General features: G+C 50.8%; 2 protein-coding genes across 4 annotated transcripts; one reads left to right on the forward strand and one right to left on the reverse strand.

The window, feature by feature from the left end:
• Positions 1–380: 380 nt before the first annotated feature.
• On the forward strand, positions 381–5,840 carry chrna2b (cholinergic receptor, nicotinic, alpha 2b (neuronal)). Of its 2 annotated transcripts, XM_029141149.3 has the most exons (6): positions 381–928; positions 2,454–2,605; positions 2,967–3,011; positions 3,107–3,216; positions 4,214–5,360; positions 5,468–5,840. In XM_029141149.3, exons 1-6 carry the CDS (start codon positions 862–864, stop codon positions 5,591–5,593), a joined length of 1,647 nt encoding a protein of 548 aa, XP_028996982.1. In that variant the 5' UTR covers positions 381–861; the 3' UTR covers positions 5,594–5,840. The 2 variants fall into 2 exon arrangements, with proteins under 2 accessions (XP_028996982.1, XP_028996983.1); XM_029141150.3 differs by lacking the exons at positions 381–928; positions 2,454–2,605; positions 2,967–3,011 and having other exon boundaries at positions 3,137–3,216; positions 4,214–4,269; positions 4,350–5,360.
• A 463-nt stretch (positions 5,841–6,303) lies between these two features.
• ptk2bb (protein tyrosine kinase 2 beta, b) lies at positions 6,304–14,837 on the reverse strand. 2 transcript variants are annotated; one of them, XM_029141148.3, is made up of 31 exons: positions 14,641–14,837; positions 12,464–12,684; positions 12,211–12,389; positions 12,055–12,142; positions 11,895–11,974; positions 11,757–11,819; positions 11,605–11,659; positions 11,383–11,523; positions 11,237–11,311; positions 11,040–11,141; positions 10,851–10,968; positions 10,733–10,772; positions 10,613–10,644; positions 10,486–10,530; positions 10,315–10,412; positions 10,159–10,240; positions 9,983–10,083; positions 9,782–9,897; positions 9,408–9,508; positions 9,221–9,310; positions 8,922–9,126; positions 8,735–8,843; positions 8,603–8,665; positions 8,403–8,525; positions 8,090–8,242; positions 7,973–8,008; positions 7,859–7,883; positions 7,739–7,773; positions 7,410–7,544; positions 7,222–7,302; positions 6,304–7,106 (listed from the first exon to the last, which is right to left on the reverse strand). In XM_029141148.3, exons 2-31 carry the CDS (start codon positions 12,653–12,655, stop codon positions 6,891–6,893), a joined length of 2,979 nt encoding a protein of 992 aa, XP_028996981.1. In that variant the 5' UTR covers positions 12,656–12,684; positions 14,641–14,837; the 3' UTR covers positions 6,304–6,890. The 2 variants fall into 2 exon arrangements, with proteins under 2 accessions (XP_028996981.1, XP_028996980.1); XM_029141147.3 differs by having other exon boundaries at positions 14,630–14,835.
• Positions 14,838–26,828: the final 11,991 nt, after the last annotated feature.

The following is a 26,828-nucleotide window of genomic DNA, read 5'->3' on the forward strand; positions in this document are numbered from 1 at the left end:
CCAACATGGCCTTTTTAATTAATTTATATAATACCGCCTTCTCTGGATTGTTGCCATGCCTACATAACATTTATGCTCATGTCCATATTTTAAGGGGAAACACCTCCACCATCCATATTCATCCACCTCGTCTGCTCTCTAGCTGTTTTCCACAGCAGCATCCAGTCAGACACCATTCATATTTACATTCTCACTCATTAAACGTGACAACAACCAACGTTAACTTTTTTTGGACCAGACAGGGTGTCATTTGGCTTATTTGAGTTGGTCACTGTTGCTCCCGCAACTTCCCCCGGTGCGAGCGGGCGCGCGCGCCTGTGTGCGTGTGTGCGCGCGCGCGCAGAAAGAGAGAAAGAGAGGGCGAGTGGGAGACAGGAGGAGGAGACGCTGTTACGGGTATAAGAAGCCAAGTGGACAGATGTGCGCTGCCTTCTGTGCGCGTGAAGCAGCTTGGGCCACGCATTTGTTGGCCGAACGCGCAAAATTATTGGCACCGTGCGTAAAAATATGGAATTCGGCTAATACAGCGTAAAGGGCGTAGTGATTGGGGCGGTGGTGCTAAAGCACTAAGGTGTGTGAGTTAATCTGAGTGATGATTCAGCGAGTGATGGACAGTTCGCGGGAACTTCGGGTCCCACGTCTCATCCAGCGCAGGTTGGGATGAGACGAGCGGCGTTTGGAGGGAAAAGTTAATCGGGCCGCGTCTCGTCACGCCCACGCGTATAAAAGCAGCCGTAACAGTAGCGGAGTCGTCCTGACATGCCTCCCGGCTGCGAAGATGACACGTTTGGCGCGCGCGTCACGCTTCCAACACAACGGACACACCTCCATGCTCCCCGCTGAACTTGGACCGAGGACGAGATGGGACACGATCACCTGCTCTCCGGGAGGACGGCGGTTCTGTGCTGGCTGCTCGTGAGCCCGTCAGGTAATTAGCGTCCCTCTTCCCGCTTTCTCTCCGTTAACTACTAACCGAAACAGAGAAATGTCTGGTATAAACCGACATGTTACTATTTCTATGAGCTTCAAAAGTCTGGGGGCTTTTTCTTTTGTTAATTGTAACCCTCCAATTGAGTAAACGCCACTTACCTTTCAATTCCAACACCTGCTTTTTTTGAACCAAAACTCCCACAATCCCTTTCTCTGAACTAGACTCGTGCGGAACTTAAATTGGGCTTTTCAAATTAATAGTCTCATTATTATAAACATGGCAAGTAAGAATAAAGCCAGGGTTGATTTTATTGACTAGAACAAATCCAAAAACTATCAAAAAGAGACACCCTGAGAAAATGTTCCAACAACGTGTGACTGAACTGACACCAGTGCTGTAAATGTAAATAAACCTGTAAAAGTCTCCTCATATTTTATATATGGTAATAAAAGCTACTTCACTTAATAATCTGAATATATTCCCGTGTAAGATGAATATTTTCAGTCTGAGATTCTATTGCAGTGGAGGTTTCTTTATTTTTGATGATCAGCACAAACAGGTGTTCAGACTTGTGTTAAAAACATCCTGTACCTCCTCCTCCTCCCTCAAGGTCTGCCTCGCATCCCTTTCTAGTGCGACGGGGGCAAAACAAATTCAACTGTCCTGCTTGAGTCTCACCTTAATTAGGAGACGTTGTTTCTGCATATGTTTCAAACTTAGTAAACGGGTTATAATTTAATATGTGTTTTACTGTTACGTACATCTGTGATATGTCACCTATGTTTGATGTCAGTCATTGATGCCATTAGATTCATCCCAAGTGAGTGGAAACGCACACGCTATCATCACCCTCTGCTTCAAGCGGATACTGTCCCTTAATTGTTTTATGCATCAGTTGCAACGCACAGTGACACACAGCGCAACAATAAACGCCCTCTGCTGCTGAGAAATTATTTCACCTCCACTTAACACCGGCAAGTAATGATGTGTGTAATTGAGTCCGACTACACTGACGAAGGCGGGGATGATCCACGAGGGACGGGACTCCAGTCCTGTGAAACGACTCGGCCGGTCTACACGGCAACAGTCAAACCGGATCCGACCGAGCCGCTTCTCATTGTGAACGCTAGCAACTGAAGAGGCATCACAGCGGAAGCTGCTTTGGGAGGAGAGACGTCTCTGCCGGTTCACCTTGAGAGATTTTAGCTGGCAACGCGTACGGGGAGTTTAGATCAAGAGATCAAAGGATTTGTGAAGATGTGGAAAAGTCTATAAGGCTTTATAGACAGTCTTAGATGTTTACACTGGGCAGAAACAAGAGATGTTCACCAATAGTCTGATTTACTACTGTTTGTTAAGTGAGGATTTAAACAATATATGCTTTAAATGTCTCTCCTCTGATCCTGGTACTTTTTCACTTATACCATATAAATATTAACTAAATCTGCAAAAGCTGTTCAAATGATCAGCGGTGTGTGTTTTACCATAAGGTTAAATTAAAAGAAGACCATGTCACCCGCAGTTCTCTGTCACGACCAGACCCACTCGCACGCAGAGGACGAGCTCTTCAACACGCTGTTTGATGGATACAACAAGTTGTCGAGGCCCGTGCCGAACATCTCCGACGTGGTGATCGTCAAGTTTGGCCTGTCCATAGCGCAGCTCATCGACGTGGTGAGTCGTTCACGTGGGGGTTCACGTGTGCTTGATCGAGGTCAAAACCTCCAAACTACAGTTTCTCAATGCAAAAGCCTGTTTTTGGTGTAATGTGATTATTAGGCACCGTCTGACACCGACACTGACTATTTGGTATTTTTACATGCAGTCGCAAAAACAAACTTTGATGAACTAGCTCATGTTTCCGTTCTCGCAGCAAAAAACGCCCGTGCACAACACTCCCAGTTGCTGTGAGCTATATTTGTCTGCTTTGACAAACCTCCAGGAGCCATATACAGTAGTTTTCTGGCCTGAACCCAGAGCTGACAGCCTTGACTCGCTCCCTGTGTCTCTGTGTCTCTGTCTGCGTGTCTGATAGGATGAGAAGAACCAAATGATGACAACCAACGTGTGGCTTAAACAGGTCAGGATTGATTTATTATTAAGTTTCGTAAAGATGTGTGAGGGAATGATTGACGTAAAGGATCCCAGAACTTCTCTGCTCTTTGTATCTGACAGGAGTGGAACGACTACAAGCTTCGCTGGAGGCCGTCTGACTATGACAATGTGACATCTATAAGAGTCCCGTCAGAGCTCATCTGGGTGCCAGACATCGTTCTCTACAACAAGTGAGTCTGAGATGGAGCAAACACACAACCAAGAACTTAACAGGACCAGAAGCAACACAAGTCATTACATTCAAGGAAATGATGAATATTTACACTTAAATTAATTTGCTGCTTCAAACTGTGTGCTATTTAGAAAGCTTGTTGAAAAGCCTCCAAATCCACATTAAAAATTTCTTTTATTCACTTTGTTTCATTTGTTTTGAAATTTTAAATCTATAAATTAAAAAAAGTAAAAGAAGCTACAAAACAATCAAGCTGAAATAAATGTCCACCTCTGATTGATTAGAAGGGTGAGTCTCACTCCAAAAAGGAATACAGTTTGATGCAGTTTGATGTTTAGGTCGCAGTCCTTCGATTAATATATTACAAGAATAGCTTTAATGTAGGCTTATTGAAAAGAGTTGCAGAAAAACTAATGATTAAAGTCTGTCAGATATATATAATAATAATAATATTAAACCACTCATAACAGGCTCTGTGGTGTGAAGGTGGCGCCATCTTGTGGACTCACGAGTATATTATTTCTGTGTTTCTACACATGATCCATTCACTTGGTGGTTCTTCTGTATACACGTAAAACTGTGATCTTTGTCAAACATTAATAACTGCTTAATGCCAGTTAATATATATATATATATGGAGTTTTTTGTGTATGGCCCTAATGGACATCATCTCCATCAGTTAAGCCTCCTCTTCTCCTCTGTTTGCCCTGTCATAAAACGTGGGAAGGCTGATGATGGAATTCTGTGTAATCACAGTCTGTTAGTGAATTTAAAGACAGCTGAAACTAATGAAACGATGAGGACTCATCTGTGCGTCTCCACCAGAAGCTGTCATCGTCATTAAAGCGATGAATGGCAGCAAGATTAAAGGAGATGGAAAATCACTTATTCACTGCGTGGATTTGAAAAGTGAAAAACTACTTTTACTCAAGAAATTATGTTAATTTCTGGCTAACTCGAAGCTGAACGCCGTGACGTGTGCCCTGTTTCCCCAGCGCCGATGGTGAGTTCGCCGTGACTCACATGACGAAGGCTCACCTCTTCCACACGGGTAAAATCCGCTGGGTGCCGCCGGCCATTTACAAGAGCTCCTGCAGCATCGACGTCACCTTCTTCCCGTTCGACCAGCAGAACTGCAAGATGAAGTTCGGCTCGTGGACCTACGACAAGGCCAAGATCGACCTGGAGCGCATTGAAAACACGGTGGATCTGAACAACTACTGGGAGAGCGGCGAGTGGGCCATCATCAACGCTGTGGGGACGTACAATACAAAGAAGTACGACTGCTGCCATGAGATCTACCCAGACATCACCTACTTCTTCATCATCCGCCGGCTCCCTCTGTTCTACACCATCAATCTCATCATCCCGTGTTTGCTGATCTCCTGCCTCACCGTCCTGGTGTTCTACCTGCCCTCAGACTGCGGCGAGAAGATCACTCTGTGCATCTCTGTGCTGCTGTCCCTCACCGTCTTCCTCCTCCTCATCACAGAGATCATACCGTCCACGTCCCTCGTCATCCCGCTCATCGGCGAGTACCTCCTCTTCACCATGATCTTCGTCACCCTCTCCATCGTCATCACCGTCTTCGTGCTCAACGTGCACCATCGCTCGCCCAGCACGCACAAGATGCCCCGCTGGGTCCACTCCGTGTTCCTGGACCTGATCCCGCGCTGGCTCTTCATGCGGCGGCCCGCCCCGGACGGCCGGCGCCGGCGCCTGCTGCTCCTCCAGCACGGCCACGGCCGGATCGCCGGGTTCAGACCCGGCGCCTGCCTCAGCACCTCAGCCAACTGGCTGCGAGAGGGGTCCTGGGAGGTCCCGGAGAGGAGCTGCTACGAGGACCTGGAGCTGGGGACTCTGACCTCGTACTTCTCCTTCCGCCCCCCCTCGCCCAGACCCCCGGGGTCTACTCCTCCCCCGCAGCAGAAGACCACGCCCAACAGCCTGAACCGGCAGGAGGTGCCCGGGGGGGCGGAGAGGCAGCTAGCAGGAAGCAGACTCAACCCCGCGCCTCGGCAGACAAACGCTGACAGTACTGTGTCCGAGCCAACGTTCCTGCTGTCGCCCAGCGTCATACGGGCTTTAGAAGGTGTGCACTACATCGCAGATCACCTGAGGGCTGAGGATGCAGACTTCAGCGTGAGTATCCGTGAAGTACAATATACAGTATGATCACAGCAGCATTTTTTTTTAAACCTTGAACGGTTATTCGTCAACATAAACTTCGACATTCCTGTTCTACACAGGTGAAAGAAGACTGGAAGTACGTTGCCATGGTGATCGACCGCATCTTCCTGTGGATGTTCATCATCGTGTGCCTGCTCGGGACCATCGGCCTCTTCCTGCCCCCGTGGCTCGCGGGCATGATCTAGCGCTCACACAGACACAGCTGTGACCACGCCCACTTGGGTGATGTCACAACTCGAAGTGTAGCTGGACTCGTGGAGCCACGCGGCCTCAAATGGCTATTTACACACCATCAAACCCAAACTGATCAGATGATTTCCACTAATGAGGGGACAAATGCAAGAGTCTGTTATTTGTTGTTAACATCTGTGTATGTTGGGCTCCTGTATCCACTAACTGTAGCAAATGAACAAGGCCGTCACTAAATGCTCAGTGTTGATCTGATGTTTAACCATTTCATCATCATAACATTTGTCATGTTAGTTGATCATTTGCATGCAGGGAATGCCTCAGACTGGGAGCAGGTGACTTCCACCCTTTAGACCAGCAGTGGCACGATACAGGGTACTGTGGAATTAGGACTTGGAGGAAAAAGTAGCCAATCGAACTTATGTAAATTAAAAGTAAAAATTTTTATGGACATGCATTATTGAAAACAAGTTTTTATCCCTTTGTGTGGAAACTTTCTAACATATTGACTCATTTGTACAAATCTAGAGGAGGGAGAAGAGAACGTGTGCTGGTTTGGACCGACCCAGATTAAACATTCACTTCTATGTGGAAAAACCTTCCCTCTTTATTGTAAGACTTCTCCACCTCGAACCGAAATACAGTAGATCGGGTGTGAAGTACAACCTTCTCATTCTACCTGCCACTTAAGAGTCTTTCAGAAACATCAGCTCTCAGATGTTTAATTTGTCCAAGTGCGTACATACAGATGATGATCGATACTGAACAGAGGTAATATTTTAAAAGGGAGTGGACTTTAAAACTCTAAAATACTAAGGATTACCGACATAATCAAGGTACGCACCTAGTTTACACTGTCATAATAGTAATCCTATACTACTATAATAATATATGGTGAGCCATAATAATACCTAAATTGAAGTTTGAATTCTAATATATAAACATTTTAACCACGAGCTAACTTTTGTTCCTCTTCTTGGTATTTCTCATGTCAGTACAGTTCATTATTTTCCCATTTCTGAATTAGTCGTTTCATATTTACAAGGATAATTCATTTACTAAGTCAGTACCTCACCTATCATCACACATGATGCCTGTAGGCCACCCTATACACTAATCATCGCTTTCACTACACCTTGATAAAACCTTCCCTGACTTTTCCAACTAAAAGTCCAGTTTTCCACAAGCTTCGCTCAACTGGTCCCATCACAACTGAAACGCTGCTTTCTCGACGGACGCTCGGCTCCGGCGTGAACCACGAATCACGCGGACTCGAAGTGAAGCTGCGCAGCGCTAGACGGGCGCGGGCTTGGCCAGGTTGGCCCGGACCCTGGCCTGGTCCACGGCGTCCAGCATGTTCTTGCTGTCCACGGCCAGGGTGTGCGCCGCGGCCAGCATCTGCTTCTTGCACTCCTCCTTCAGGGAGGTGATGGTGTTCTGCTGGGCCAGCTTCATCTTGCTGATCAGCTCCGCCATGTCTTTGTTGAGCAGCTTCTGGGTGCCCTCGATCTGTAGCGGCGGTAAAAACAATTTTTTCAATTAAGCAGGCGGGATATTAAAAACAGCAACCAAAATGCAATCAAAAATTACAGGGAGATACGAGATCCAACAAAGGGTCCTGTACCTCGGTTTTGACAGACGTGTGTAAGGAGGGCAGAACGTCATCCACGCTGCAGATCAGATCTCGTAAAGCCTTCCCCACAACCTGTGGGCGATCAATAGAAAACAGTCATTTGCACGTAATTACCTGCTCATTAAAGCAGCATCGGGTTAAAGACCCGGAGCTAAATACAGGATTCTGTCCAACTCCACCTTGATAATGTTGATATATTGCTCTGGCTCCAAGGTGGTGATGTCGTTTTTGAGCTGGACAACAACTCGGACCAGCTCCATGACACACGTGTACACCTTGTCGTCGGAGCGGTCCAGCTCGGCTGTAGGTGCAGGCTGAGGAAGAAGAATGATTGCGTGCTCAAAATCACCCAGACACATTAAGACTCTTTCGCTTCGGGGATAATTTCACTTGTGACTGACTATAGCAAATGCATTTTATCTGAAAAAAATCAAGTCTAATGAAATTAATTGGCCTTTTGAGTCAGATGAAAAAGATTTTAAAATCCAGACTGAACCGGGGTAATTACCTGTGCTGTGAGCCGGGGCGGCTTCTCTGGCGGAGCTGAGGAACAGAGAGACAAACGTTACCAGAGACAAAGGGACGTGAAGATTAAGATTAAGGAGATAAGTGAGCGCGTGCTTCTCACCGTGCTCCGGTTCAGGCTCAGGCGGCTGAAAAGAATCAAGATACACAGAGCTCAGGACTGGATTCAGGACTCAACTGAAACCGCTGAGAACCATTCAGTCTGAACTGTTCTTACCTCTGGGACGATGATGTTCACTGCTACCATGGGATCCTGCATGAGAACAATTTAAAGAATTTTGGCAATTAGGTCACAAAAACAGGTTTGACAAATAGAAATAGTCCGTTTACACACCAGAAGTTTCTTCTCGGTCTTCAGCCACTTCTCATCCTCCATCATGTCAACTTTCTGCTGACGGAGAGTCTCCTGCAAGGTCTGTTTCTCCCTCCTCCAAAGGAGCTGGGCGTCCTCCCAACTGTTCGGCTCCACCAGAGGAAACTCCTTCTCCTGCGAGACAAGCAGTTGGGCCACGTGAGCCCATAAAACGTGCTCAGTGCTCCTAGTGCACTAGTCCTAGTCTTAGTGCACTAGTCCTAGTCCTAGTCCTAGTCCTAGTGCACTAGTCCTAGTCCTAGTGCACTAGTCCTAGTCCTAGTGCGGTCCTTACCCCCATGCTGCGGGGCCGAGGGGACTTGAGCGGCACGGTGAGCATGCTCATGGAGTCCACGGGGGACTGGTACTCGGACGGGCTGGCCAGGTTGGGCGAGCTGGCACACAGAGCCTCGTTCAGCTGCACAGACACGTCAGGCAAATACATCAGGCCTTTGAGCAACCACCTTTGGCGTGACCACATGAAGGTGAGGTTACCTGCATGTGCAGGCCAACACTGAGCGCGTTCCCAAACCGGGGCCCAGGTAACAACCTGGAAGGCTGAAATGAAGGACATTTGAATTGGTACGTGCCCGTTTTAACATGTGCGACGTATGGCGCGCCACAAACCTTGGGAGGAGGCTCGCTCACTGTGAACTTGGGGTCGAAGAACTTTGTGGAGCGCGTTCTTTCCCGCTCCCGCTCCACTTCCTGCTCCTTCTCCATCTTGTGGACGTCACTGGCGGTCAGAGAACAGCGGTCGGTGTTGGCTGCTGCGCGTCAAGGCGCCGTGCCCGAGGCGAAAAGCCCCTCGTACCTGATCTTGACCACCAGGTCGGTGAAGGACGGCCTCTCTTTGGGGTCGTAGGCCCAGCAGCGCGTCATCAGGGAGTAGAGGGCGGGGGGGCAGTTTTCTGGTTTGGGCAGACGGATGCCCTGCTCTAGTTGGTTGATGACGTCCCTGTTCTCCAGCCAGTGGAACGGCTGGTTCCCTCGGCTCATTATCTCCCACACACACACAGCTACGCACCCACGGGCACAAAAAGCAGCTCAAACCTGTGTCTTTTTTACTAAACATCATTCATTGGGACCCAATCGCCTAGCGTCTGCGCTCACCGAACATCCAGACATCACTGGCGGTGGTGAAGCGTCTGAAGTTGATGGATTCGGGGGCCATCCACTTGATGGGCATCCGAGTCACAGACGCTGCAGACAGAACAGAGGCGGCGCTCGTTAGCGTCTGAGCACAGCCGGCGCCCGTTTTCAAACCCGCTGCCCCCCCCCCCCGCGACGAGGCGCTTACCTTTGTAGTATTCTTCATTTTCGATGTACCTCGACAGGCCAAAGTCCCCGAGCTTCACACAGTCGGCGCTGGCGACGAGCACGTTCCTCACGGCGATGTCCCTGCGAAAAAAAAAACCCGGGCTGAAGGTTTGGAGGACGCTGATGTGTGTGACGGGAACAGAGCAAATTCGTTCCTCGCTGACTGACGCGAATGCCTCCGATTCCTCCACAACACAAAAGGAATGCTCAAATATTCCACACAGGCAAAAACTCATTTCCTTTCCTGGAATCCCTTCGCTGCCTGAAGCTCGCTGATAAGTTCTAAAACCAACGGCGCTGCTCCTCTTAAATCCTCCTCACCGTGAATGAATCCTCGTGGAGGCGGCCTCCTACCTGTGCACCACGCTGACCCCTCCGAGGTAGACCAGGGCCTTGCATATCTGCAGGCTGAACAGCACCAGGGTCGTGTTCGTCAGCTTGTTCTTGTTCTGAGTCAGGTAGTTCCCGAGCTGCACAAACAGACAGGAAGTCGCTCCGTCATATCGTCCGCTAGTACTATACGACCGGGTAAACAGAGAAGTAGCAGTCACCGACCTCTCCATAAGGATACAGCTCCATGACGATCCACACAGGATTCTCCTCTATGATCCCAATCAGCTTGACGATGTGGGGGTGGTTGAGGGTCTTCATAATTACTGCACAATACAAGTTTGGCACAAGTTGCTAGATATGAAGGTTGGTCAGCTGCTCGTTGGGTTTGTTCCAAATACCTGCTTCACTCATGAACTTCTCCATCACGTCGGGCGAGCAGTCTTTGCAGGTTTTCACCGCCACGTTCGTCCGCTCCCCGTTCTGTTCCACGAGAACACAACCTGACGACGCCGCGCGCGACACCGAGAGAGGCTAAAGCTGAGAGACATACTCACGGGGTTCTTGTAGACGCCGTCGTAGACTTCCCCGAAAAATCCCTCGCCGAGGATTCGCCCGAGCACGATGTCGTGTCGGCTGATCCCGTACTTCACCACTGGAGGACGACAAACTTATCACACCTCGACATCGAGTTTCCACAAATCTACGAGTGTGACCTTTCATCAAACCTGGCTTTGGCCTTTCATCAGGAATCTCACAGTAGATGTCTGACCCTGATACATCAAAAAAAGGTTCATCACTATTTGTGATATAATTATAAGCACGTTAGCTTGGTAAAAGAACATGTGAGCTCACCCATACTCTGTCTGTACGAGCTGCGGTCTCTGCTGCAGATCAGATGGGAGACAGCGTTTAACAGAGGATCCAGTAAAACAGCCTCTCATCAGTAGAATGTACAAGTTGTAAAATCTTTACCTTGTAGGAATCTCGGGGAGGGAACAGCGCAGACTCACATCTGGAATTCAAAACAACACGTTAACCCGCTCGCGCTCGCCTCCGACCACAGGGAGGCGGGCAAAACGAGCGCTCCCACCTTTGTTGGGCCTGTAGATGACCGTGCCCTCGGTGTTGCTCTCCAGGCGGCAGTAGCCGTCGATGAGGTCCATCAGGTTCTCCGCGGCGGAGTCCGAGGCCACGCTGATGGACAGGCACTGCGGTCGAGGGGGAGGAGGCGTGAGCTGGGGCGAGCGAACCCCGCGGCGCCGGCGCCGGCGCTGCTTACCTGTCGCGCTCCCTCCACGTCGATTTTGAGGAGCGCCTTGCCGTCGCCCTGCGACAAGCACTGCACTTTCTTGATCTGTTTGAAGTCGGCGAGAAACGAAGCCTGAGGGCGAAGCGGAGTGGAAGCAGAAACTTATCACAGCTTGTCCAAATATAAATATGTGACATAACGTTGTGTATGTTAAAAGGGGAACCAACCGCCGCGTTCTTCTGCGTCCGCTGCCGAATGCCCCTCCCACCGATCACCAGCTCCACCGACAAACTCCAGCCTTGCTGTTGGCAAACGCGGGCGATTAGGCCATGCGTGACCTTTGACCTTCTGAGGCATCGGAGCCGCCACGTACCACGAGCTCGCACGGGAACACCTCTTCGTCGTAGCTGACGAAGTCCTTGAGGGTCTCGAAGAACTTGACCATGCAGTCGTCCTCGCGGAGCGCGGCGTACTGCTGGAACGTCTGCAGCATCATCTTCCGCAGCTGCTTCGGCTGAAACCCGACCGAACCCGAGGCATCAGCGCGACCCAGGTACGAAGGGAAAATGGTGCGTTTGCATTGAAAACGCCTTACCTTCATGCTGTTAATCAGCTGCTGGGGGAAAAACAATTCCAGACCCACTTCTTTTCTTCATGTGTCGGGAAGAATAGAAGGAAACGCGGGGGGTGATTATTCGATGCCTTTTGCTTCCGACGCCATCAAAAGGACACAAAACAGAAACCTACTCGAGCAGATCAAGGTTGGACTTCTTCTCTAGTCCCTTTGCATTCATGTCCTTATAGAACCTCCTGTGAACAGAGCGTAGCAGCAACAACAGGATGTGCTCCGACGTCGGCTCTGCCCGTGTGACCGTGGGAACTCACCTGAGCTCCAAGCATCCGAGCTGCAGCGCCATCCCGTCGCTGACCTTGCTGGCGTGAAACTGCATGTAATCGCTCCGGACCTGTCGCGTCCAAAACGGAGAGACCGCCGCTTTTTACGCCACGCTACACAAACGCAACCGAGCGCCCGGCGGCCCGTTACCTGCTGGTAGAAGTACAGCAGCGTGGACCTGTCGTCTTTGAACGTCTCCAGGAAGTTGACGGGGATGTACCGGATGCGAAGGTCGTACCTGCGCGCGCGGGGAGCGGAGAGGTCGTCAAAAGCACTCAACTAAAACCGGACCCGCTCCACCTTTACCTCCACTCGGCCTCCACGTGGTGGCTCTCGTAGCGCTGCTCCACCTCCCCCACCGTCAGATCTGGATGCAGCCAGTGGAGCTCGGCAGACTTCAGGTGCTTCAGCAGGAGGCCGTAGGAGCCCACGTGCTCCACGTTGGGCCCCAGGCGCCCGCTGACCAGAATGGAGCGGATGATGGCCTGGAGGAGCACAACAGGGCATGTTCATCCGCTCCACTTTGGGTGCAAAAGGGAGCACCTGGGGCTGGACTCACCCTGACTTGCCAGGTGCTGTCGCATTTGACCAGCTTGAAGTTCTTGCCCAGGTTGTTGTTGGTGCAGAAGCACACTTTGATGATCTTCATCAGTCCGCCGTCGACGCTGGGCTGCGGCTCGGGGGGACTGGGCTCCGTTTTTGGACACGGACCCTTCCAGGAGAGGGTCTCGCCGGACATCACCTCATACATGGTCAAGGTTGGGTCATACGCGCATCATCCTATGACAGTACGAGTACAAAGTCACTGCATCCGACGAAGTTCTACTAGAAATCCCTCTCTGCTGATGTGTCATAAGGCATCTGTGACTCACATCATTTCATTTGACATTTGCTGATTACATTCCTTCCGAACCGCGGCTTCAAGTGAGAGCCTGTGATTCATGGAGCAAACTTGTGGCAACAAGGAGAAGCCCTAACGCCTGCTCTCTGAGTAACAACCACCTTGGATGTGAAGCGGAGCTTTACAGGTGCTCGTAGGCGCGTTCGTCCTTGAATCGAACTGTAAGTGCGTCTGCTCACACCCAATTATCAAAAAGGCCTTCAATCCGTCGTTTGGGCTTGAACTGGACTTTCAGGCTCTATCTGACACTGAGCATCTACTCCTCGCATTAATTCACCGGCCTGTCAATCACGGCTCTCCGGGGAGCGAGTACAACCTCGACGCGGGCCGAGGCCGGCGCAGCCTACCCACCTCGCAGCCGGGTCCGTCAGCAAAAAGCCTTTCCTGGGAGTCATAACACGTTTCCTCATAAACGAAGCTCCAAGCTGTTTGTCCGCGGCGAGCGAGCCGAGTTGTGTCAGTGTCTGTCAGGGCTTTCCTCCGCCGCCGGACTGGGTTGTGTTTGCTTTGCCTGAGGCCATGAATTCCCCAGCAGGCCTCTGTGTGTGTGTGTGTGTGTGTGTGTGTGTGTGTGTGTGTGTGTGTGTGTGTGTGTGTGTGTGTGTGTGTGTGTGTGTGTGTGTGTGTGTGTGTGTGTGTTGCACCATCACCTGGGCGGGTGAGGCCCACGGAGCTGGAGGGTGATGTGTAGAGTGACGCTGATTAATGTGAGTGACGATTTAGTTTACACACATTCCTCAGCACGCATCACACTCTCACAACACCACAACAACAGAGAAAGGTTAATGAGGAAACGTTGGTAAGCTGCCAGGTGAAACAAGCAATGGGAAGATGTGGCCTTGACCTTTACCAGATGCGCCGAAAGTTTTATATATTGATATTTTAAAGCTGAAAGCATGAAAACCCCCAATTAAAGTAAATACATGCTTTTTCGACACACGCTCACACTGTTGTTACTATAACAACGATTCCCAAGGCAGATTTTTATCAGAAACTAAAAGCCGAGGTAGAAGGAAACCTTTGTGCAGGTTTCAATGGCGAGGCGTCAGAGGGCGAGTGAAGACGCCGGAGAGTGAAATCCCCCCGGGCGCTTTTACAGAAGCAGGATCCCACAGTTTACAGGAAACACCACCGAACGAAACAAGAGTCTCTGTTTCAGTTTAAACAATGAAAACCCGAAAACTGCGCCACTTCTATCGTTCTAATAAAGTGGAGGTCCCGGGCCAAAGCTTGCTTGTTTATGACTATCAGCAGACGCATCAATGACATTATCGCCCTCCGTCATCCAGCCTCCTCCCCTGGGCTTCAGCTCAAACTGCACAGTGGCGCAACCAAAACACACTGTCTGCAAGAATCTGTTGCGACACGTCGTCCTCCAAGTGTCAACACACAAAGTCTCTGAGCAACAACACTTTCCGAACCCCCAGAAGCCTCTAAGTTCTGAGCCGGGCTCGGCCCCCGGCAGCTGCTGGGCCGGGCCGGGCCGGGCCGGGCCGGGCCGGGCCGGGCCGAGGGTCCGCAGGCTGCGACGTCATGACCCCCCGGGCGCTGGAATGCGGCCTCGCCTGCACAGACACGCTCCAGCAACCAGCGAGGCGCCCTCGTTCTCGCTCGCTCTGGGAGGAATGAGCAGCGAGCGGGCCGGATCCGAGTCCGTCCAGCCTCAATCTCGGCTTTCCCACTGTTTGCTTTAAATGAACCAGCACTTTTCTGCTCGAACGCAGGCGTTTGCTCCATAGGCTGTGCTGTCAGTGTGAGAGAGGCCATGGCACCTTCACAAACACCTGGACAGGCTGGAATAAACACATCTGGACACGGACCTACCTGATACTCACTGGATTCCCCCCAAATCGAGCTGGAAGCAGACTCTAATCCCCTGGGAGAGTCCGGGCCTGACAGCTGCCGTCTCACACTGAGGCGCGCAGCAGGTGGCCACTCCCTCACCTCTGGGATCCTGCTGGAAGGTGGGCCCACTTCCTCATTGCTGCAGCCTCGTGCACCGCGAACATGGCGGCTCGCGCGTGCGCTCGCCCAGACACGGGGGACTCCGTCCGATGTCTGGAGCTTGTGTCACATATGTGAATGGTTATGAAACGGCACGGCGCGTTTCTCAAGCCCGCTGGTTGCAAAACCCGTCGTGCTTACTTGAAGGACCGTGATAATAAACGGAGCAGCACGTGATTGTTTTGCGCCAGTCCTGCCAGACCAGCGTCTGTTTCTACGATTGATGTGCGTGTTCTCTCAACCGCATCGCACCGACTTCCTCGTTAAAAGTTTACCGAGAACCGTTAATGGAGCTGGACGGTGTAGTTGCACCACGTGGTCAGCAGAGGGCGCTGCAGGCTAAAGATAACGGTCCGTTTGAAGGCAACGTTACACGTGTTTACAAACAAGATGTGTTATAAATATCAAACTTTATATAAATGATATTGACTTGATTCGAGTAATATAGCAGAATTTGTATATATCCCTAGATTTTAATTGCAATTAATAGACATTTCTCACTATAAAGTGAGTGAATTTGTGTTTACTTGTCGTGACAGAAATCCTTGAATGTCTTCCATACGAACCCGCAATGACAGAAGTTCCAGGACAGTGAGTTGCGTTAATGTGAGGACGCACTCTGGAGGAGCGTGGCCCCGGCGCCTCCCACGCCTCAGGGAGCGCTGGCGCAGCTCCCTCCGCGCTGGGAGGAGGGGGGGGGGGGCGCTCGGCGCTAAGGATCACACAGAGCCACCGTTGTAAGCGTTCACGGCCCGACGGGGGTCGGTTCGGCTGGTTCTCCCTGCCCCAGACTCGAACTCCGCCACAGCTGTTCCTCCTGGCTCGGAAAACCTGAACACAGATGAATGAGAGCAGCCCTCATTTAAAAGCATGTAGGACTTCACAGCTTTGCGGGTCCCGCCGGTGTCAACACAGACTTTATGTATACTGACAACGCATGTTAGCATGGATGGTTTACTGAAGGGCTTCCTGGCCACAGTCCACCGAACGACTACAAAGAGGCTGGAAGCGACTTCAAAGAGACTCACAACAAGCCCAAAGAGACACAAAACAACCACAGGGACTCAAACAGTCACTCAATATGTGAATATGATAGAACCATAACCACCACCACGCGCACGCAGACCAGATTAAACAATCACCGAGCGACGCAACTCGACCGTGAGCGCGTGACACACATGAAACAATAAACAATAAGAGTCACATCGAGAGATTTATTGCCGTCGCTTCTTCACTTTCAGCAGCCGAGGTTCCGCCTCCGGCCGCGCGAGGCTGCAGAGCGCGCGTTCGAAGGTGAGAGGCTCCTCCGCCAACGCGACGCTTCGGCCCGGGACGCGTGAGGGCGTCGGCTTCCCCCCCCGAGAGGAAATGTTTTCGCTCAACCTGCCACGCTCACTTTTAGGCCCAGCGTTTGGACTCGGGCCCTGGTTTGGTAGCTGCTCTTTTCTGGGGGGGTGAAGCTGTGATACCTCCGCTGACCCCACCCTCAAACTCACCGAGGAATGCTTTGATCTCAGCTCTGCTACTTTTTTAGAAAACCCCCAACGTTCGTCCCCTTCATAACGTCTGGAATATTTATCTTTCCCCTGATGGTCATTAAGCTCACATTCTTCCACCATTGACCTGTGAGGTCACGGCGTTGTTGACATCACTCCTCTGAGTAATGGTCACGCTATGACTTCTCCAGTGTTTCTCTATTTGCTCACCTTTTGACTCGGAGAATGGACACCTGCAAGACAAAGGGAGCAGGCACCGGAGCGCCAAAGGAGGGGGGGGGGGTGTTTGGTCTGGGTAGCAGGTGTGTGTGTGTGTGTGTGTGTGTGTGTGTGTGTGTGTGTGTGTGTGTGTGTGTGTGTGTGTGTGTGTCGTGAAGGGGTGGTCATTGAATCCCGTCCAGGCTCAGCGGGGGTCCGTGGTGCTCAGTGAGGTGTGAAGTGGTTCGGGCAAGGAGTGGATTATAAACCTGGCCTGCATTACAATAGAGGTGAGAAACAGCGGGGGTCCACATTACAGCTCAGCAAACAACTTAAAAAAAGTCCCCGACATCCCGCGCGGGTGCCGAATAACGACCTGTTGTTTGAAATGAGATACAATGAAACCTGTGAAGGTCGCGCCGCTGCTGAAATGGGCCATTAAATGCGGGTTAGACTGAGCTGATGGTGGAACTAAAACACCGCACCATCAGATACTCTGTGTTTCATGTTGAGCCTCTACGTGACTAAAGTAAAGCCACAACCTTGATAGACGTGATTAGTGAGATGAAATCAGATTTAACACTTGGACTCGGCCTAAGATGAACGCTGGAACATGACACCAGTTGTAGTTCGGTTACTTGAAACTTTTCTGCCCGAATTCGGTGTCGGTGGTTTGTCTCTGATTTGACGAAGAGCGATTGATTCCAGGTCACAGACTGTGACGGAGCTTCAGCCACTGGTTTATTTGAGCATCGTTATCGTGATGCTTCGGACACGGTCGCCGATGGCGACGCTTTTACCTGTTTCACCTGCGCTTCAGCGCATTTTATGAGCCTCAGCTGCTCAGGGCGCAGCGTGACAGAGGTCAACTACGATCTGCTGACACAGGGCTAATGGGGGGGGGTCCATCAGCACACAGCTAGAAACAGTGTAAATGAGTTTTATGGGATTATTTGCTGAGGGCGTAGTCCTGAAAGCCGTCGGACCTCATCTGAAGACATTCGAGCCTCGTTCCACTGGAGTGAATGCGGGGATGGAAACGAGAGCGGATGAAAACAAACCCTGAGCGTCGGCCTTTTAGGAGGAGAAGCAGCAAACACCTCCACACGCCGGCGCACGGCGCTGCACGCGCTCCAGTGTCCATTACAGTCCGCCCGACGTCCTCGCGTTCCGACGGCCTCACAGGCAGTAATTTATTCTGTTTGCGCGGTTAGCGGCCCGTGGAGATCGTGGGTTTTTAAAACGTCGTTGCGATAGCGTCCAGCTCCTGAAGTGGGTTTAACTGTCGGCACGAAGCGCAGATAAACATCCACATCCTGCACACACGCACACACACACACACACACACACACACACACACACACACACACACACACACACACACACACACACAGACGCACACACAACCTTGGAGAGAACAGATGGGGGAGGGGCCTGAACAGGATGATGTCACCTCTGTAGACAGCTAAGCTGAGGCTTGAGATAATGGTGACATTTCAGGGAAGGTGATGTCATTCTTCTAATGCTACCTCCTCCTCCCCCCCGTTCTTTCCCCTCCTCTCCTCCCCCTCCCTCCCTCCCTCATCCTCGGTGCAGGTGGCTGGACAGGCTCTTTGAATCCCAGCGCAGGAGAATTAGCTTTTGAATAGGGGCCGAGCACGCAGGCAGCGTGAACCCACCCACCCCCACGCTGGGCTCATATCTGGGATGTGTGAGACTCTTAATGTGTGTGTGGGTGTGATGTAGGTGTCATGGATGTGGGCGTTGTGAGTGCGTGCGTGTGTGTGTGTGTGTGTGTGTGTGCGTGTGTGTGTGTGTGTGTGTGTGTGTGTGTGTGTGTGTGTGTGTATGCGCTGTGCTTTCTCCTTTCCACTCAACCATCGGACGCCGCTGCGTGTTGTGCACATCAACGTGCACGCGTATGCAGATGTAGGGGGGGGGTTGTGCACCCTCCACCCTCCACTCCGGTCGCCCGCTGAGACCAATCAGGACCCTCAGCCTGCTCATTTAAGGATTCCCCGACTTCACAGCCTCGGCTTCTGTGACCGCGCCACGCTTTGCAGACAGCAGCCGAGGCTCAAGTGGCTCCATCCGCAGCCGCAAGGCTCGAACCTGGCGCTAACAAAGCGGAGCGACTGTGGGGATGTGGAGATTTCAAATGCTTTAGAAACAAGACACGTGCACAGCAAATGTTAATGTCACTTCTGTGCTTTCCAGAAACAGGTATTTGCATATTGTGGAGGTTTAGTTGAACCTACTTGAGCACAGCGGGCTCATTGCCGCAGATACAGTGCTTCAAAGCCTAAAGGCTGCTACCTCCAGTGTCAGCGCTGAGCTCCAGGCGGCTCACAGGCAGTATTTTTATCCCTGAAAACTCACCGCTAGTGCCGCTGCACTTTCACTTCGCCGAGTTCTGCTACGTTGTCTTTCTTCCCCTGTCGAGAGGACTCAAAGCAGCGTGTGTGAGCTGTAAACAAGTTCCCACCCCCCACCCACATCGCCGCACGCACACACACACACACACACTCACACACACACACACACACGCACATGCATGCACACACGGGCTGTATCTGGGCAAAAAGAGCTTTCTGAAACCATAAGCGTCTGTCTCATCATATGATCGCTTTTCATATGTCACACACTTGAATCACGGGGCAGCGACTTCCCATCGCGCCCCCGGGGGAAGTCGGCCGTGAACCAGAGCACATGTTACAGCTGCAGCAAGAAGTGTGTGGAAACACGGCGAAAATGTGACACGTGACGCTTCGGGTTCAAAAACCCCAAAAAAGGGTTGTTGTGAAAACTCATGATGTAACAGTGAATTTAACGTTACTGTACGTCCGCATTGCGTCCTTCTAGCGCCACAGATGATGATTCTCATCAGATTGTTTTACAGTGTTAATATTCACAGGATGCCTCAGACGTATAATGGAAATGCTGTGAGACGTTGTGATTACAGCAGCTGTCAAGGAGCCCAACAGTAAATCATGTTTGCTGAATCAAACACGCCCACTCCATCGACTTTGACCTGCTTCTTTTCCATTCTGCGCCTCCATGGAGGGAGCTGCACCTGTACGCAGCGTGTGAGATAAAAGCAAATTACCCAGCGATGACTTGTAATGCGATGTTTGCACGCTTGCACTTGTGTCAAGTGATGAAGAGCGTGGCCCCCTTTTTCTTTTTCTTCACGCCGGGAAACGCGTTTACTGAACTTTGCGCGGAGGAGAAATTGGATTTTCGCAGGCGTTGGCAAAATGAGACGGTTGCGACTCCTCGGCGCGACGTGAGGAGTTTGCTGATGTGGAGCCTTTGACTGGAACGCAGCGTCGGGCTGCTATTATTAGTGTGACCGCACACCACTGGCGTTATTATGGGATGCAGCATCAGCGACGTCTGCATGGTTGATCATTCACATATCATCCTTATGTTACACACCGCGACTCTTACCTAACACACAAACAAACACGAGAGCGGTGACATGTGATGGGAGCTTCTTTTAATTTGCCTGAACACCAAATAGGTGCGTTTGCACATGAATTACCTCAAAGCGCTGCTTGGTAAACATAGCAGCGCATGAAGCGACAGATGGCTTCCTCGTCTGCGATGCAGTAGACGGCGCTGAATGGAGGATCCCTGCAGGAAGCCTGATGGACTCATTAGACACGTATCAGAAACGCTCATTCAGGCCCGACGCGCTGCTGAGCGTTCAAAGCTTCTGGATCCGAGACACAAAGTTCATAAAGGCCAACACGGACTGGTGGTTAAACATTAATAACACATGTTTTCTTACGGGCTCATTAGAAAGTGTGAAACCAACTCTCAGAAATGACTCACGGGCTTTATTGGCTCATGAGCAAACAAGAAGTAGAGGTCACGGCCGTCGGAGGCGGCTTGTTTGTACTCTTAATAGAAATTGATTTTTGTTTGGACTCTTTGCAACTGGGCAAGTGCTTAAAAAGTCACTTCATTAATGCTACAGGTACGAGGAATTAAAGAGCTAAAGAGACGAGTCAGTGTGAGACACTACAAAATGCTGAATGATCCACTAATGATAAAATAAATAATGGCAACTTTGCAGACTGGTAACGAGCCATATTAACTTGCCGTGAGGCAAGAACAGGTGTAAGTAAAGTACAGAAAGAACAAGTCTGGGTTCGTTGGCCGGAAATGATGCCATGGACCAAGTGTGGTGTCCCTAGTTTGGTGCCTGGATCAATTTAAATGTGTTTAAAAGATGAATGACGAACTGAACCGAGCCACCGTGTTATCACAGCATCAGTCTTCAGGCATCTTAATCTGCCAGCTGTCTGGTTTCTACCAACGGCGTCCAACATTCCTGAGGTGGATTTCCCCTGTTCTGACTGGAGGAATGCTGTGATGATGCACTTGTTTGTTTCCTGTGCATCGAGCTTGGCGGCGGCCTTTCCTCCAAATCCCCCCGATGTGTTCACACGGGCGTTGTTTATGAAGTGCAGGTGGCTCCTGAGGGGTCAGTGGGGTCCCGAAGGTGGGGGGTGGGGGTGGGGGGGCACCATACAAGAGCTGCTTAGGGGATGACATCACTTAATCCTAAAGGGTCCACACCCACGACCCGAGGCTGTGTGTGTGTGTGTGTGCGTGTGTGCGTGTGTGTGTGTGTGTGTGTGTGTGTGTGTGTGTGTGTGTGTGTGTGTGTGTGTGTGTGTGTGTGTGTGTGTGTGTGTGTGTGCGTGTGTGCGTGTGGTCCTGATGTCACCGTTCACCCCTGTCCGGCCACCTGAAAGAGAGGCAAATGTTTAAACAGCTATTTCTGTCTGTGCCTCTCCCTCGACTTTGCACTTCCTCCACAAATCAGGGCGAGGGCTTCAAAGCCAAAAAAAAAAAAAAAAACCCGTCTGACAAGCAGAGGGGACTTTCAGGAAAAAGATGTCAACTTATGGATGTTGTCTTTTATGTCCAGTCTTGGCAGATGAGGTTTACACTCAGGAATGTAGCTGCCCTGTAAGACTTTCCAAACTAATTTGGATGGAAAGCTAAAAATAACCAGTTCTAAATATATGGAAACGAGGATTAAACGCGGAGGAGCAGCTGCTTTTTGTATGTAGTATTCAGTGTAGTGTTCAAATAAAGACTACTAGAAAGTGTTACTTACTAGAAAAGGCCCGGTGGTTAAGATGATGATGAGATGATCACTGAGATGAGTCAAGTCAGTAAAACAAACATCTTTTAGTTTTTAACGAGGTATCAGCACAAGATGATCAGAATATTCTCACAGATTATTCTCAGAAACAGACTGATGTTGATGTGCTTAGAAACAAAAGGTGCAATATTCAATTTAATGCATCCCTTTGGTTGTTTACACGTTTCCAGGCAGGAGAATTCCCCCATTCACAGACACTCACCTGAACAGTGGAGAGTCATGAAGGCTGTCATGGAACGCATGTTTCTACGGCTTGACGAGATGTCACAACAGCTGCGCGCCGTCTCTCCGCTCGGCGTGTAATTGCTTCAGCTCGGTCATCAACGCGTGACCTGATGTTGGGCCTCGTGTGCGGTACGTTTTAATGACGGCTTGGAGGCCGCCCGGAGAAAAGTCCCCCGAAGCCCCGCGCAGGAAATGAGGTCACCTCGTCTGCCGAGTCACCGCCGCCATTACGCACATGACATCATGCTGGGTTTGGTTACACTCGGCATGTGTGTGGAGATAATCAGGTCCGTGTCCTGCCACTAAGGTCATGGACAGAAAGAAGACATCGAGAACAAAACCCGTCTCCATCATGATTCCACTTCCCATTCCCCCCCGTTCCGCTGCCAGATCTGCGCCTGCTGCAAAGCGGAGGCAGTGGCGCTGACAGTCGCCGCGCTTCAAAGCCCCCGTTAATGGCACGTCAACTCCTGCTTCCCTCCCCTGGGACGCCGACTGCAGGAAGACGAGGAGACTGGCGGTGGCTGCGGGCTGTGGAGGACCAGCCAGTCATCAGCAGCTCGCCTTTGTGAACCCGTGCACGATGGCTGTTTGATCTGCACCAAAACGCTGGGAGCAGGAGACGATGTCTGCAGCCATTACTGCTTAGTTAGGTGCCTACCTGGTATATTTTATTATTAACAAGGCAGCGGAGGAGCCTCTGATGGAAACATCCTCATAAATATTTGATTTATTTTCTACAAATCCCCGTCACAGCGCCGTAATGCACAGCTGCAGCTTCTCGCGGCTCCTTCGCTTGACTTATGTTCAGCTTCTACTCCCTTTGCAGTTCTCATATAGGTCAGAACCGGAGCTGAAACCAAATGGACCACTCAGGTACTACCTGACACGTGTCAGCAGCTTCCAGGATTCCAGCAGCTCCAGCGTTTGTGGGAATAAATCGTGGCGACTTTGGCCACAGATGAAACACTGGGTCCATCAACTGCACATAATAAGGATGAATTACAACACATTCAGCTGCTTCATTCAAAACACAGCGACGCGCTCGCTGTGTTAATGTATGAGAGAGTTGTGCAAACATTTGTCAGGTCCACATTTGGAGCGGGGTACCATTCCTCCAGCACACGCCGTGAATCCAGAACAGCCCATTAATTCCACTGACAGCGAGCTGGTCGTGGAAAGCAGGTGGTCCTGGCCACAGGTATGTTTGTCAGACTCTCTCCTAGAACAGAGGCACATCTGTCGCCATGGTAAAAGGGCGGAGGGGGGGGGGGGGGGGGGGGGGGGGGGGCGTCATGATACCAGTAGCATCCTGGCACACGGGCTGCCAACATCTGCTGCCCATGTGCCGCGTGTACTGGGAAGCTGCGTAAGGCTCAGTCACCCAAAGAGCCAATCCCCCGGGAGCCGGGGAAGGGAGCCAGCGGAGAGACAGGCACAATTAATTTGCAGCTCGGTCATGCAGCCGCCGCGCATTTTCCCGCAATTGACCAGAAAATAGAATTCCTCGAGCGTAACGTTGCTCCGTGGTGACGGGATCATTTCCTAACGCCGGCTGAAGGGTACGAAATTGCATTTAGGAGATCCAGTGCAGCATTTAAGGTGTGAAGCATGGTGGGTGTTAGTTAAAACGCTTTGCACTGCCTCCACTGTGCGCTGACTGAGCTGCTGGGTAATGGCTGTCTAATTAAGACAGCCTGAAAGAACCCGAGACCCGCCTCGCTCGGGTGCCACTGGCTTTTTTTTTTTTTTTTTTTTTTTTTTTTTTTTTTTTGTGCCACTGGCTTTAATGCAAGGAGAGGTTGCGTCCGGCGAGCCTCAGGTCCTGGCGAGCGCCCAACCCCCCCATGCCCCCCCATTACCCCCTGGGGGGACAATGGGGGCTGCCCAGGTAGCTGCACCAGTGCGAGGTCTCAAAGAAGGAGCCACTGCCCAATTGATTTTGGTTGATGGTGGTGTGGACTTCTGATGTTTGCTAATCCAGGATGAGATCATCGATAAATGATTTTACAGCCGCTAACTGGGTCAGCGCTGCATACATAATCCAGAAGTACTTAGAACAACTTTGGTTGTGTGCTTTTTTATTTCAGCACATTTATGTAATTGGGAGTGTGCGTTCTGTTGTTAATTAGACCACAATAGCAGCCGTATCAAGTATCTTTTACTGTGAACGGTTATTATATATGATAATCCGGTTCATTCACAGGATAATAAAACATCCTGTGGAATAACTATGAGGATATGGGTGTCATTGTTCACGGCGGAGACAGGATTTTGCTGTCTATTCACAAACCAGTCCAACACTCGCTGTGTTTTGAATTCTGCTTTTATGGAGACGACACTTTTGTGTTGTACTTCCTGGAATTATTCCAACTAGCGGCGGATCCAGGTTTGGCGCAGCGCTGTGACTAATTAGCTTCGAGCGCGCAACAAAAGTTGAATGGGTCACTTCACGGATGAGCTCTGCATACGGATGATTCCTCGCAGAAACCCAAAGAGATGTAAATCCCCAACGCTTGGTGGGGTGACGTAACGCAAGACATCAGACCGCCGCTGTCATGACACACGCTGCTACGGAGTGGTGAAAGGTGGAGCCAGGGAGGATTTACGGCCCCTTAGGGTGCCATTTTAAGTTAGGTGAGTCATCACATGCTTGGAACCCTCAACGGTTGAAACTGGGAATTTAGCCCCAACCTGGTTATAGCTACGTCCTGTACATGTGGCCTTGAGGACCCAAAGGTCAACCCTCGGGTTCTCATACATCTGCAGGTCCAGTCACATGTTGACTTCACACTTCCTGTAACATTCACCTCACTGTTTAAAAAGCCCTATCAGCTCCAGTTTGGGGCAGAGTTAATAACACAGCTCGGCATTTACTGTTACAAATACAATAAATCCACCAGTTTATCTTCCGACCTGAGTGAACTCGTTTGTTTGGGAGCTGTGAGCCATTTCTGTCCGCGATGCTGATGTTGTTTTTGCTAATCATAGCAGTATAATGTTCCTGCCTGAGTGAGTTCTTTGCCTGCAGTTATGTTAAATTAGGCAGTATGCGTGGCACGCTTGATTCGCAGAATTATTCGAGTCCCCCCCCCCCCCCCAGCTCATTAACTATTCAATGTGAACTCCTGATCCTGCAGGGTATTGACATTAATTCCCCACACTATCAGAGCAAGCAGTTTGGGGGAGTTTCAGAAGCCTGCGAACCTCAGCCCAGCCCGTCTTCAAAAGCAGCCCTTTTTCAAAACAAACTAACCATTTGCTAATTTGCGTCTCGCAAGCCGGCCTGCAGAACAGCCCCGGCGAACGCTGCATTATTTAGCGGGAGGCTAATTACGCCTTTCACTGGCCCGTGTCCATTGCGAGCAAGACAATAACAAGCTCATCAGCGCCGACGACGGGACGAGCACTCGTTGCGTCGTTTAACAAGTTGTTAATCACAGGCGCTAATCTGGAGCGCGCTTGTTACTAGGATCATGTTTTGCTCCTGCTTGTCTGAACCAATCCCATCACAGCGGCCCAGCCGCTGCCTTGACCTTGGGCACCGGGTTTCCTTGAGGGCAGGGTGGCCACGCTGGATGCTGGACAAACGGGCTGAGGGTGAAAGAAACAGGGTCGCTAGTGCTGAGGCAGGCAGAGAAAAATATGAATGACTGCAGAGAGGGGAGCGGCGAGCCAATCGGAACAAAGAGGAAACGTGGGAGCCAATCACAGCGAGCTTTTTTTCTCTCCCTTCTGAGTCTCCCTGACTTCTTCTCCTGACTGTTACCAGGTCACTGTGCCTGCCCGCTCCTCTGCATAATCTGTCTCATTGGGTCAGTGTGCCTCTCACAACGCGCCTGACTGGCTGGCCGGGTATACGCGGTTGCTAGGGAGCTCGGCCAATCAGAGCAAGGCGGAAGTTTCCGCTCGGTTTCTAGGCAGGTTTCACGTGCCGTGGATGTTTTGGCGGGAGAGCGGCAACGCGGCAGCGGGAGGGGGGGGGGGGGGGGCTTGCGGGGTGAAGTGGAGCGTGTGATTGTGCGCGCGGCGGCGAGTGGGTGTGCGCACGTGCGAGTCGGGCGTGCGCGTTTGCGAGCGCGTGTTCATTTTGCCCTGCCTCTTGCTTTCTGATGCAACATCGAACTGTTTCTCCTGGGCTACTAGGGGACCTTGTTATGGTTTTTTTTTTCTTCCTGTCCTCGCAGGAAACGAGAACCAATTGCTGTGCTGTTGCCATCGGAGCAGGGAGGTTTGTTTTCCCTCCACTTTCATTCCTGGTACCTCCCCATCGACAGTTACCGTAGAAACAAGAGCAACTCCAACTCTATTTCCATCCATGTCTCCTTCCTTTAATGATTTATCATTGCCTTCTTTTCTAATACACAGCACAGCACCTGCCGAGGCTCTGGCAGCCAATGAAGTAGTTGGAATATTTTGTGGCATGAAGGGAAACTGTATAAATGTAGAGATGAAAAACTGCACAGGCACATGCTGCTGTACACCGTGCACGGCACCATCTGAACCTTTGAGCCCTGTCAAGATTTTCAAGCGCGCGAAGTACCAGGATTAGCTGTCAGATGGAGCAGAGAAGTTCGACGTCCCCACCCGGAGAACAACAGACCCAGAATATCTATCTTATCTCCCCACCCCCAACTTAAAACCCTCTGTCAGCAGAAGGAAGCAGCTCATCACATCAGACACAGGGCTCTAAAAATCTTATTATTGCCACTTGAGTGCACTGAGTTTCAAGAACTTAATGGGAAAGTGGACAGAAACCCGCTGAAAGGTCACGCAACTTCAAAATGGATGCTAAAACATCTGTCTTTTATCAAATAATTCTCTCTCTCTCTCTCCCTCCCTCTCTGTATAATAGGAGTAAATTTCTCGACAAGGTGGTTAAACTTGGGGGGAAATTGTAGTTCTGGCTCCTGGTTTC

Source organism: Betta splendens, chromosome 24, assembly GCF_900634795.4.
Source record: "Betta splendens chromosome 24, fBetSpl5.4, whole genome shotgun sequence".
Classification (NCBI taxonomy): Eukaryota; Metazoa; Chordata; class Actinopteri; order Anabantiformes; family Osphronemidae; genus Betta; species Betta splendens.